The following is a 14365-nucleotide window of genomic DNA, read 5'->3' on the forward strand; positions in this document are numbered from 1 at the left end:
GAGATTCTCAAAAGTCCGACATTTTCACGTTAAAGTGTACATAAACAAAAGGTCAGTGCATAAATTGAAAAAAATCTCTATCCGGTTGGATGCTTGGGTCATTACTGTGAGAAGAAGAAAAGGCAGAATCAAGCGCTGCGCTTGGATTCACAACCAAAAACAGACCGCAAAAGAGACACATAAAATGGCGTACGGTCACATGACTTGATGCGCCTATTTTAAACATTATGATAATGCTGTCGAAAACAAAGTGAAAAATGCCTACCCTAGATTACAAAACCTTACCTGGCTATCCAGCTGATCGGTCAACCGCCCGTTAACCATGGTTAAACTGGTTATTCCACCAACGTGCCCCTAGCCTACATTTTACAGCTTACCCGATACAACCCAGTTATCACGCCGCTCGCCACGCTTGAAACTGTTCTCAGAATATTCTCAGAAATTTCGTGTATGCCCAAGACGCATCAATGTCTATCTGTGTTTCCTTTTTAGAGGAACTACAGAACACTGACCTCACTGTTGAAACTGTCCTGGTTAGGTGATTTTGTCACCACTCACTGTTTTATCACAAAAGAGGTAAAATATTACTTCGATTATAGCTGCTTCGACCGCATGAAAACCCATGGAAGCGGGTGTTCAAATGGACAGGCTTGATCGGATGCCTGTATCAAATAGCTTCTTTGTTCATCCCGTTGGATGAACACAACGGCTGGTGCACGCTTAAATGTACAGTTGGGTGCGCCGACCGTTGCACCGGACTCCGGGTGGAATCTGCGTTCCATTGTGGCTGTTACAGAGCACATATTATTTTATTGCATAACGTAGCGGTGCGTTTAGTATAACTGAGTAAAGACAATGAAGCGTCGTAATTAATTAATTGGCAGGAGTTAGCAGTTTCGTATATGGCGAATACGAATTAGTCAGGTTTCGCCAAAGTGTGCTGTCTGTTGCAGGAGACTACCACAGGCATCGGACGTCCAAATTTCGGCGTGCGGACGATGCAATATCTGTCGGAATCGAGCACACACAGTAAAGGCATCAACTTGTGCGGGCGTGGGCCCATGAAAGAAATGTTGCAATTGTGAACACGTCACTGTAAAATCCCGTGTAGGTGAAGGTTTCGAAACCTGAAAATCGTCGACTACTCGTGGATCACCTTGTTCGCACTTTAACATAACACCTCTACTATTATTGCTCGCTTCTTAAACCATGCCCTTCTTTGATAGCCCCTTTTCCGTTGGTCTCGTTAACGGGAAATAACATGAGTGGTAGGTTGGATGCATGGAGAACAATACCCGCTATAAAATTAATAAAACTTTGCATGCGGGTGTGATTACGAAGCAAGGCGTTCGCAGAAACCATGCATAAAAGGACAACCGATGAATAGCTATTATGATAGAAAACAAGAGTACTTGGCTTAGGCAGTGATGCTAAACCAATTAATCCCTGGACCCCAAGGGGTTCGGAAAATAACACGGTTTCGCTATGTAAAACTTTGTTGTGAGTTTCCAGAAATAAATACTTGTAGGCGCAGATGCAGCATATGTTCATCGTTAGTGCTGGGTTCCCGATGTCCTTAGGTAGAAACCAAGTTTCCTGACTAGGGTGAACTACAGTCTCGTTCTTAGGCCTGAGTACGACCCAGATTGCCAAACGTGCTTCCAAGAGGAAAACGAACTGATACTTTTCGCAACGCACTGATTCCGTCGAACACTTTCAACGCATTTACTTGTATAATCATTTTCAGGCTTTAGCATTAGGAAACTCGTGAAGTACTACGAAATTAAGTCACATACTTGTGACCTTCCCAATATCACGCTTTGGTTTGAAAAAGATGTTTTCTTTTAAAACATGGGAATAAATGCGGCTTTGCAGCAAATGAACCATCCAGACAAAATTGCTTTCGCTGTATCGTGCCAGTCCGTTAATGGTCAAAAACGTAATCCTACAGACAGATCGATAATCAACCTTTTAGAATCAACACAGAACTCTACCAGTAGCAGAAAATTGTGTTATTCCAGTGAGTATGAATTGCTTTTAACCTCAGCGCACTTATGGTCAAGCCAGGATGTACTTCAACAATCAGTACACCTTTGTGCCTACCACTACACTGCCAAAGCACCGTTTAACCAGCCAAAATTGGAAAATGTTAGATGGTTTTTTTAGCCAGTTTCCGTGGCTCAAGTTCGAGTGGTATTAGCTGAATGTTCTCTCCTTACATCTCGCCACATTGATCATCATCAGCACCAGAGACATCAAAATCAATGCTGACACCTATGCTTCAATGGCGTGTAACCATAATGATTATTTAATTGTCGCTAAAGTGAAGGGAGGAGAAAAATGAATGAGGGAGCGCGGGATCTTTTAAGAAACTAAGGTGCTCAAACTTTTCCAGGTGGAATGAAACTGACAGCGCAAACGCCATCCACATTGATTAGGCTATGTTTCTCGTTCTTCCCACAGCCAGGAGCATGAAAGCGGTCGTGTGAGGCCCCTGTTCCGGAAAGTGTGACACATCATCATAACCCACACTCTTTGTGATCTCTTTCACCCACGTTGGCCATCCCACAGTCTTCCCTGTTGTAAAGTGAAACGGAAAGCATTTGTCTCAGTAAACGTAGTTTTGACATGCGTACCCCTAGGCCGGGTCGCCCGAATTCATCGCCATGGATGTTTTTTGCGTGACCGAAGTACCTGCTACACAACCAAATTACCGTTTCTCGATTACCCGAGTTCGTCGACGGCACCCGCTCCCAGCAGTAGTTTTGTGAAATTGGCGAAGGAAATCGCTGTCACAACTTCCGTCTAAAGAGGTCATGTATCTCAAAGATATAATGATGCAGCCGTTGATATTGCCTGAAGTCTGGGGCACTCAAGGTCCGGTGGCATGTCTTTTATGAGCCTCAAATGAGTCGAGTCTGCAAACAAGCTTCTTAAACCCGAAATTCGTGCCCATCCGAACACTTCCGTCAGAGCAATTACATCTACCAAGATGTGCACAACTGCACATGAATTCTGCACGCCACCAATAAGAAAAATGCACTCCGTATTTCCAACTCGTAGGTCGGAACATCTTATAAATTAGGGTTCAATTTATTCGGCAGAGCTTGTGGTCTCTCTTCGTCCCTGAATACGATGAGGATGGTGTCTGTAGACTCACTGGCAACGGATTGGACATCCACATTATTAGAACAACTCAGCGCTCGCTCCTAAGATTAAAGGTCTCTTGGACGAAAAGCATAAAGACGTCTGAGCAGATGCAAACTCAGACAATTCCGACATTGCTGTAGCTTCACACACAGATGTTGTAGTGAGTTTAGCAGATAGTCAGCTGCATCGTTTTCTGAACTACAGTGCCCCATGGTCCAAACAATCCTTTTTGTTGGACATCAGAGAGCCATTCTTTCCCCTGCTAGTTTCAGTGACACGAAAGCCACGGTCCCATCGGACTGATGCGATCTGATCGACTGTGCAACAGAGAATGGGACATTGGGTCCTTCAGTGGTCATGAGTCCGTGAAGTCCTAGACTGCTGTGTGCATGAGCGTTTCAGTAGCCAACTGAAATGTGCGGCTTAGTGTAGGCTTGAAAAGCGCAGAGAACATTATCAACGGAAAAGTGCATGATCGCATTTCACGCAGATATCTCATGGCAAGCGACATGCAGCAATCGAGCCTCGCCAGCCTTAAGTGAGTACGATGTGATCACGCAGCTGGTTCCTTTGTGGGCCACAAGATTTCAAGGACCACTTCCGGAAATAGGCATTGCGAAGAAACAGTCTGTCACCGGCATGAATCTGACGCGGGCGAACTTTGTTTCTCTCAAATATCCGCCAAACTGGGCCTCAGCAGCACCCACGATGTCGATTGGGCGGCAAACACAATGAGGTCTGAGCTTGTAGGCCATTTTCGAAGAGCGCCTGGAGCGTCATAATAACTCCCGTTGACCGCCTCGAGGTTGTAGGCCGTCGGAGGGAGGTACAATACACAGTGAGTAAGCCGCCTACCATTCTCAATGTTCTTACTCTGGACTTGCTAAACGGTCCTCGCGGGGATGACTATCAGCGAGTATTCAGTTGATTGATGAAGTCCCTCCTCCATACCTCAACACGTTGGATTTGCCGGTATATCCATTTTTAGTGGCCTCTGTGTCAGCCAATTTGCGTGGTTGGAAATGAAAAGGGAGCTAGAGAGCGGTCATTTGATTTGCGAAACTAGTGAACTTGGTCCCTTTTGAACGGAAAGCACGCATCAATAGATAGCAAGAGCTAGTTTCCGTGAACGAAAAATGGAGGTGGTTGTGAAAACTGGTTTCCTAGTTTGAAACCAAAACTGCAGGTGTTCGAATTTACTGTGAACTTGGATGCGCCAAGCTGCAGCTAGGCAGAATACATGGTAAACAAAGCGGTCAGTCCTATTACTGGAACCACTGGACGGAATATTCAATTCGGGCTGAGGTAGGATTGCCGAGGGAAAACAGAAAGTGTGCAGGAAGGCCATCATCTGGAGCGTGGGTTCTTTAAGCCGTCTTTCTGTATGAAGCAAGTAAGGCGATCAAGTTTATTACACTGAATGCGGCATGGTACTAATTTTGGTTCTGATGTGCCTGTTTGTATACGAGGTTTCTCTAATATCAGCGCACCAACCCTATCTGGCTCTACTTGACACATACAAGTGCTCTTACGAGACAAGTTACTGCGATTGATCCAACCTGACAGACTAGGAGTCTATGTTCGCCAGGTCTCTAAGCGCTGAGCAACTCGGTACGATATATCCTGTGGGTGGATAAATGAACTTCCCACTGACGCACAAATCAGTAGTTTGCAGGGGAACAAGAAAAACTAGTTCGCGATTGGACCCAGTCTCTTTCTAGTGGGTTTGATGAATTCTTTATCGTCTTCATCTATTATTTCGGCCACCTAAACAAAAACATGCATGAAGTTCACTCACATGAGAAAGTATAACCATGAGTTAAACAAGCTGGATCGTATTGGATAACACAAGCCCACCTGTCCACTGGGAGTTTAATAAAACCTAGGACAACAATTTCAAGGCCGCGCATGTTCGGGTAGTATTTTTCTCTATTGTTCTGCACGATCAATGTGCTCCTGACTGCCCTGCCTCTTTTCAATCAATATATGCTTATAAAATGAATAGTTTAGCTTAGTTTATCGATCATGTTGCTTCTAAGAACGTTGCGACAATTTCCAATATCTGGTGGTTTCCTAATAACGGCTTATTTTTCCAGGTAGGCCTGGTCTGGCATTCGCTGGATCGCATGTGGTAAGTGTGGTAATGGTCAGACAATGTATGCTTTTAGCGACACTGATTACTGTTTTGCTAGCCGTTCAGTTCATAAACTTACATGAGTTTGTTTTCTATGAGTGACGGTCTTCTCAGCTTCTCAATTTATTTATCGAAACATGCTGACAAATGCTGTGACTGCCCAATGTGACATCCACAATTCCAGGGTGGGGAATTATCGACTGCTTTCAACTGAGAAGGATCCACGTCACGGCACACAACTACGGTTATTTTCCGCATAATTCTACGCACCGGATTTTTGAAAAATCGTCAAAGGGAATGTGTTAAAGATAAACGAGATCCCAAATTACCACCGCCACCCTGTCCCGAAATGTCCCTTTAGTTTGGGAGGATCTCACATTGTCAAATTTGAGATTAGTTATGAAAAAACAAAAGTTGACATGAATTTCCATGAACGAATTACTGTTACTTTCACAGCACACATATATAGTAAAACCGAGGAGAACCAGAGCGGGAGTTCCTTTTTGATTGAAGAGGTCTGGATTAAACATAGGAATGCAGTAAATTTTTGTCGCAATCCAGATTATAGCTAATAACAATCTAACGCCCAGAAAATGCTATAAAGAAAATACACCACGTAAAATAATGTGTTTTCTTGCCTTGACATTTGAGCCAAAACTTCGGGAATGTTTACCCTTCGGTCATAACTGAACAGAAACTCGAATGTTGCTTCTGCAACAGGATGACCTGCCCCTTTCAGGCGGTTACCCTGGTGTACGCTCAAATCGATTGTCTTTCCCTGATTCCTATACGCGAAGCTTTCTACCATTACATTGATATTTATTTTCCTGTTACCGGCGGTAGTAAACAAGAGCAGCGCCGAAACACTACTAATAAATTAACGGTAAGTCCCCCCCGCCGATTATTCGGGACATAATTTGCCGTAAGACTCCTAAGGAAATTTACATACGGTTTTGCCAACGGTACACAGGAATTCTCGGAAACGCAGCACCATCGAGGCATAATCTTATTGCTACTTATTATGATTTTGTAAGCCACATGCTCAAGATTTACAAATGTTCCGCAGAATCATCAGAGATGCAGAAGTATCAGCAAAGTCTTCGGCATGCAAGTGTAATATTGATCATCTGAGTTAACACTAATTCGGCAAAATCCAGTTTGGTTTAAATCAACAGAAGCTTGCAACTACATGGACTTGTTCACAGGGCTTCGAAAGCTCAGCCGATCGCCATGCGACAATGCAAAATAATTCTTCCTCTGCGACTCTCATTCGATGCAATAAGCTAACCTGTCCATTAGTTATCAAATGATGTTTCTGGGACTTTTCTGTCTTCTAAACCACCCTTGCTCTACATCGTACATCGTCCAAAACTACTCAACTTCCGGCATCCTGCTTTCTTGGCCCTACAGCATGTTCTTCCCCGCGTAGCTCATTAGTCCCCTGTAGTTCTTACCTACAGTATGTTCCTCCCCGCGTAACTCATTAGTCCCCTGTAGTTCTGTTTGCGATTTATCGCGCAGCAGTTTAATTGCAATCCGTAGTGTGAGAGGCTGCGTCCCAAAATAAATATGTTTAATAATAATATCGTGTTTTGTTCGTTTACATAGTAGAAAATTTGGTACATTTCCCAACCCAAACAATCATTGGATGGTCACCTACCCTCCAAAGACAATCCAACAATTCACATCTAGCTGATCAGAATTTCTAAAGTTGATCGATTTTGTCAACATGGAGCTGGGTATTTACGCACGCACTCGTCTCGTCAGTCAACGGAATGAAATTTCAGGAAGCAGTATAATCATATAACTAAAGTGAACTTCAGTTACCAAACAAACCCAAAATTGGAAACAATGTTTGACACATAGCTACAAACATTGGACACGTTGGTATCGGAATCGTTCAAAAGAAGGGCACGCGAATGAGTAAGGTCGACGGTCATAATCTCGCACCGCCGATTGACTTGAGCGAATGCTTCTGCATATGCATCGCATCTATGGATAACAAATCGCCCTTGGTATCAGTTTGATCAAGTTAAGTTTCACGCAACCAGCTTATGAATCCAACGGAGGAAGCAATTAGCATGATCAACAACTCTAGTCAAGTAGGGTTTTTGAATGGGGGGACGCCATCACCATCATGCAAAATTGATCAATCAGTGTTCTAGTGGCAGAAATATTCTCAAGACAAAATCATTCGTTAGCCATTTTTTCTAAGCAAACTTCTGAATTCCTGGAATATTAAGAGAAAAAGGGGAGGGCTAATAAAACACGCATAGTTGCTGATGAACTTGCTCGGCACAAGGGTCCCTAAAACGGCGATATCATGTGGACATCGATGCACACATGTGGAATTATCATCGTCATCATCATCATCATCATCATCATCATCATCATCATCATCTACGGCATAACCTCAGTACTAAACATATGCGCTTCGCTACCGTACAAGCATAAAGCTTTGAAATTCCGGTTATGAAAAACAAAACACAAGTTGAGTTGACGCTGACCTATCACAAAATTTACGAGGATCCCACAGTGATTCAGGATAGAAAATTGACAGGAAATCCATTGGCGTAGATTACCAGACATATCTCGCAGCGTCCCTAACAATGTGCGTTGGTTTCACGCTGTCCCCACCCTAGAAGGCGAGTCACACAGACAGCGTATAGAGTCTTCGTAACCTCATTTCCGCAGCATTGCTAGGTCAAGGCATAACCATACCTCTGGCTCCGCCAAGTTGAATTTGCCGCGGAACACATCGAACGATTGTTCAGCGAGCGCGATACATGACCTAAGCAAGGAAGCCTTTGGCGCCTGATATATTCTTCGATGGAAGTCGTCTTACATATTACAGCAATTTCGCTGCACTCAACGTGGGTCGTAGTGCTTCAGTTTTAATTTCGAAACATGAATGTAACTACTAATCACCAGACAAACACCAGAATTTTCAAAAATACATTCCGGTAATGTCTGGACAAGATAGGTTTAATGCGCAACTTTTGAAAAAATCGGGTTCACCCACAAATTTGTACCATCTCAATCCAAAGGACGTTGCGCCCACCAAGTATGTCTACTCCTCGCACATTTCACGGAGATGTAAATGTGAGCAAACGAGTACTAAGTTCACGAAATCCGCACAATATTGTCCACTTTTCTGGTTTCATTAACAAGGTTTCCGAACTCACCGACGTAGCTTTCCATATTTAACGGTGTTGAATCCAAACCACATCACTGTTTGATGCTTGAGCCATATAAATTAGCTAGTAATAATGACAACGCCATATTTTTGCATCACCTGAAAAACTGTAAATAGGTTTTTGACTGAAAACACTGCTGAGTTTGACTGCACATAGGCACGATTGTCAAGAATGACCTTTAGCACTGACAAACTCCTAAACAGAAAGCCAATTGAACAGCTTCATTTAAGGCACACGCCAAAACTCCATCGAAAACCTGTTGAACCGTGCTCCACTAAACGTTCCTTTCGTTGCAAATTTGCTAAGACGATTTGATCGTAAGTCAATCGGCTTTAACGGTTGGAAGTAGCGATCTCAGGACCGTCATCGTTAAACGAAGTTTGCCAGAATACACTTTGGAAATTCTTATCCTTCAAAATACGGGTTAGCTGTGCGCTCTATGCGAGCTCCATCCTGTTGAAATTTCTGTATCGCAACGTGAGAACGCAAATAAAGTTTAGGGATGGCACCTTGTTTTCAGTGTGTGAACCGACTGAGTTATGATCACCTAGTAAACCAACCAACAAACATCTCGCTAAATCTTTCATTCAGTGAAAGAATCAGCAGTCCCCGGTGGATGTTGTCATGACGCTGGGTATAAATTTCCATTGATGGATGCAGACCATTTCTAATTTGACATGGCTTCCATTCTCATGGCCTTCATGTGTTAAGGTATTCCAAATCGGGCCTAAACTTGCCTGTACCATCCCTGCGATAACCCCCTCCTTACGAGGATTTTAAGAATGCGTCTCGAAAATAGTAAGAAACTGCGTTTTCACTTGGTTTTGGAACACAGGCCACTAGCTGACTCATCACATAGTCCATGCTTGGACGATCACGTGTCGCTAGAGGGTCAAGTTTTTTAAATGCTTCTGTTCTGAAATAAACGGGCTCTATTCCCTCGTGTTTTTGTACTCCCATAATAAGTTTCACTGACCCTGAGGGATTCAGACTTTTGGTCAATGTCCTGTCACTGGTAACAGGGACTCGCAGGCAGACAGTTTAAGGAAGACAAGTCAAGAAATAACTAGGTTTACGTACATTGGCAGTCAAAGTGGATTCACGACACAAAATTCTCACTTAAGGATAGGTGCACAATTTGCAACGTTATTGCGGATCATCAGCATTCAGTCGTGTCGCGACACTGCAACTACTCACAAGTGAGGGCATACATATGGCCTACTGTGTCATTCTTGTCAATCATAGTGGGTCCCCTAAAACAGTACGTGGGTAGTATCAGCACTCCGACGGTCAAGACGACCGTTCGAGCTTGCTGCCATGGGCAATAACCGTATCTTTTCAATTTGAACGACGAAAGTATGTGTGAACTGGATCACTACACCACTCACTGTGCAAAGCGTACTCCGTCCGAAAACGCTCACTGAACCTGAAGGTGCTGCCACATATTCCGACCAAGCAGGGTGGCATACAAGTAACCATAACTAAAAAAACGCATGACGTTTGCTTATATGCCGCCATGACTTAGTGCAGTATATGCGTGGTCAGCTTCCGATGGTAGGTACATGGGGGTGGTACTGCTAAGCTCCGAGTCCTGTTTGTTAGTTTGAGATGCCTATGGCCGCGTATCCAAAATATCCAGAGACGCGCAGTAGAGGAATTCAGGTCCACAACAAATGTGTCCTCGAAAATGTAGATAGTGAAGGTCGACATCAACGAATCCGCAACGGAACAATGGAAACATAGTGTGGCCAGCGCAAAAAACTGCGTTGAACACACTAGGTAACGTGCATGCGGCTGAACGTTTCAAATATGTCAGTACCGGCTCACTACATTGGGTGATTCGATTTCCGCGTGTAATTTGCCATTCGTGCTGGGTGAATTAGTCTGCTTTCTGTACTGATTGAAGACAGTTTTAGATTCGCCAATAATCTTCAAGTAACACAGATGTACATGATGGTTCTTCATCACGCATGAGTATTTGGATTGACTAAGTTGACTGCGAATATTTGTGGAAGTTACGAGAGGGGTGAAGGCGAGTAATTTTTCTGATATCTCCCGATGGATATCTGGACATCTGCGGGTAATTTTTTTCAACCTGCTCGCCCGCATGTCAGGTTTTCGGAGTGCTAACCGCGGCACGTCTATTGGATGTGCACTGCTGAAGAGCTCTACTGCGAGCAAAACTTGAGTCCAGTGTTTCCTATATTTGATGTTAACACTCTCAGGTTTTAAGTAGCATTCCGTTGTCAAAAGGAATGTCAGTGACCGGCTCAACCAAAGTCTAAGGCTGCGTGGACCCCAGCATCAACCACCTAGCTCTAACCGCATACCGTTATACAAACGCCTTCTTATTACTGGCAACAATAACGTCATATCTGATCGCTTACACAAAACATTGGCTAAACTGACCTACCGGGTTCCAAAATACCCTCATCTGGAACATTGCTCATCAGCCGAGACATTCAAGCAAGGGGTGAATGAGTTGTCGCAGCAGACTAAACTGAAAATTGACAGGAAACCTCACTAGAAATCGAAGATCTTCCAGTCTCGTGTTAGTGAATGGTGACCATCACCTTGTTGCGGACATTTGCCACTCTTCGGCTGAACAGTGCTCGATGGAGAGACAGTCATTCGGGCCGTCAAATACTCAGACTCTCACATGCATCATCGTGAGTAGCTTCAAGAACGGCTACCCTTCTAAGAAGAGTTCATGGAACAAATCCAAGCGCTAATCCATTCCATTCCACCAGTCCGCACGCTCTCCCCGCTAATGGATTCACCCGCGCTTCACCGAACACCAATCAGCCTCAGAGACCACATGGTTGTGGACATTCACATTGTGACATATGTAACTACCAATGTCAAACCAATGCGAAAATGCCTCCATTTACACAGCAAAGCCTGGGAAATCTAACAAGCGCAACCGGTGAACAAGGCATAGAGGCCAAGCGAATTGCTACCATTACTGAAATTGTATTCTTCATTCAACCGGCTCACTCACAAAAAAAGAAAATAACCGTATTAGAAACACAACGAGGATGTCAAAATCACACCATGAATGGATGACTTTCTTCAGGCGTCAAGGCACGAAAGAACAATACGGTTGGATCAGATCATAAGAAGATGAGAAGACTGTTCAAACCCGAAACAGATTGATGCACCCAATCTCAACTTTTCTTACGCAATGTCACAATGTCAGCTTACGAATACTTTGCACTTTCAGCTGATTTCCACTCCAATAGTGCAGTTGCTTCTGACGATACATGTGCTTTGGAGCAGTCCCACAATTTCCCTATCTTCTCAGGTAGCGGAACGCCAAGGGCATCAGCATTGTCCTTACATAAAATCACTACAAAAGTCAACGTTATTGCAGTTGGATTCTAGTGGATTGCGTGTGTAGAATGGCGCAGAACTAACCGTCAACTTTAGTTTAGAACGGGTACTGTTTCCCACAAGGATCTGTTCAAAACAAAACTCTCGTTTATTCTTTAGGAAATTCACTGACCTAGCTGAAAAAACATGGGTATGACCCGTTTGCTAGGTGCACTCATGAAAAAAGTGAAAACCGTGATTCCACTGATAAGGAGACGTCATTCAGGACAATACGAGTGTGCCAGGGGGAAAAGAAAACATGGGGCACCGTCAGCACCAAAGGAGTCAAAATACACATATAAACAATCCCTGACACATCCCACATTTATTCGTTCATAAAAAAGACGACAGGTGAATCTGACGGACAACAGAATATGCTCGGTCACCAAGACGGTTGCATGTGACTTGACGGCCCACTGACAGTGCTGGATTTATGCAGCCACATAAGCCCCCCAACCAGAGACATTGAACAGATTGATTTCAATACCAAAGGTCGGTCTATTAACGGCACTCCTGCAGCTTCATATACTAATGAGTCCATTGTGGATGATCTCATATTATCCGAACGAAACCCATCAGAGGAACGCATACCCAGTGAGCTGTTGGAATACCACTAATCAACTTCCAAATTCGCCGAATATTCTGCACCACCGCTCAATGCTACACGCCTATTCGCACTACCTACAACAACACAGCAACAAATTGACGGTTCCTGTTCACCAAATATAATCCCGTGTTTGTCCTCAATATCAGCATTATTTGGCTGAGAATAGCTTAACGTGCAAACCAAATGTGCATCCCTATGTTAACACTGGAGGAGAAAAATTTCGATTGACTCAACAAGCCTGGCCTTACTTTCGATCTGCTCTCATGAATCTCACTTTGATCACATCCGTCAGCCTGGATGAAGTCCGTGATTCCACTTGCCTGGCCACACTCCATTAATTCAAACGGATAATCAGTTCCAAGCATATCCACCACCCAAGTTGAACTGCACTGGCCACATTGGCACTGTCCCCATTAATTCCGTCATTTTCAGGATTAGACATTTTAGTTGATTATGCCTGCAGGCCGATATCAGTTGTCCCGCCCACCGGTTGATAAGTTAGTACAACATGTGGCAAATTCAGTCACACTACTAACCATATTCAGGTACATCAGACTTGGAATGAGGTCCAACCGGTAAGTGATCTGCTAAGTTATGTGACACTGGTGGCCTCCTGAAGACTTGGAATATTCAGGATAATGGAACGAAATCAAATGTGCTCGCGTAGACCTAATTTTGCCATTGTTCTCATCAGACAAGATACTTTCTCCCTTGCAATTTGGCACGACTGACATGACGAAGGTTTCAGCATCAGAACCTTGAAATAACGATGATGCTGTGCGCCCGCGAGTTTCTCCCTAATGGTTCAAAAGGATGTACAGGTTTATAATTAGGTATTGCTGTAAGGCTATATAGGTAGGACACCTGAAACTATATATGGGTCCCCGATCGAGGTGAACAAAATTGTCCGGTGCGTAAAACGAAGATACAGCAGTTTGAGGACCTATTCGATGCGCTTTAGAAACGACAATGTGAGGTGTCGGCAAAAGCGATTACATTCTTGCTTTTTGACGATGCGTCAATTTCTGAGCGTTGAATGCCTGAAGTCATGTTCAATATTGTATTAAGCCGCAAGAATCCTCCATCAAGTCCACCTTGGATATAAGTTTTACATTGGTCGAATAAAGGGGAGTTTGTCAATTAGCAGTCTGGGACAAGCATTAATAGGTCAAACGGTCGGAAAATATCGGCCCATAATGATTTGTAAACTGGTGGGGAAGGTACTTAATATCGGGCTGCGAACATAGTCACTTCAAATGATTAATTCTGTCATGCTGCAATCAAACCGACGGGACAAATAGAGATAATGCCAGTGCGATCAGTAATCACTGGTACCAAATAGTTTCAGGCATTCTAATTTAACCGGGTAATGTGATCAAACTAGTCATTATGGAACTGCATGTCAGCGTGAATTAATCCGTGCGAGTTGACGAGAGCAGTCTGGAAGAAAAGCAACCTGCATTAATCGGCCATACCGCCGGCCATTATCAGCCACCTGAGTTGACACAATCGAAAGGTTATTCATCCAGTGTGAACATAGCAGTGCATAGTGAGCACTCAATTTCAACTGTTCTCGACCAAATAGTGCTGCTACGGACTAAAAATATGGTACTATATTCTGTGCACTTGAATCGTCAACTAGCTGCTGCCTCGTCTCAGGCCGCGCAGGATGATGTGCAGCATTGAACAGTGGTGTTAAACTTTCGGCAGTATTACGAACTGTTCTCAGGTACTCAAACAAATAACCAACCGTGATGTTAGAAAAAAACTTTCTGTGTCCCCATTATAGTGCATTGTAACTTGGTGAATTTTATTTCGGAACAAGTGCAATGTAGTGGAGAGGGTGCGTGCTCAGCAGCTCAAACACACGCGTCATGGGGCGCGATCTGGTTGGAATATATTTGA

General features: G+C 43.8%; 2 protein-coding genes across 2 annotated transcripts in view; one reads left to right on the plus strand and one right to left on the minus strand.

Moving 5' to 3' along the window:
* The window catches only part of T265_12063 (hypothetical protein), a gene marked incomplete at both ends in the record, with an annotated part of 47178 nt that overhangs the window by 1998 nt on the left and 30815 nt on the right, over positions 1 to 14365 (minus strand). The window lies entirely within an intron of this gene.
* Positions 1852 to 14365, plus strand: part of T265_15710 (hypothetical protein) — a gene marked incomplete at both ends in the record, with an annotated part of 43310 nt that continues 30796 nt past the window's right edge. Inside the window, 2 exons of the mRNA XM_009178994.1 lie at positions 1852 to 2020; positions 5247 to 5281. Of these exons, the coding sequence (XP_009177258.1) occupies positions 1852 to 2020; positions 5247 to 5281 (204 nt within the window). The remainder of the gene's footprint in view (positions 2021 to 5246; positions 5282 to 14365) is intronic.

This window comes from Opisthorchis viverrini (assembly GCF_000715545.1).
Source record: "Opisthorchis viverrini unplaced genomic scaffold scaffold2962, whole genome shotgun sequence".
NCBI lineage: Eukaryota > Metazoa > Platyhelminthes > Trematoda > Opisthorchiida > Opisthorchiidae > Opisthorchis > Opisthorchis viverrini.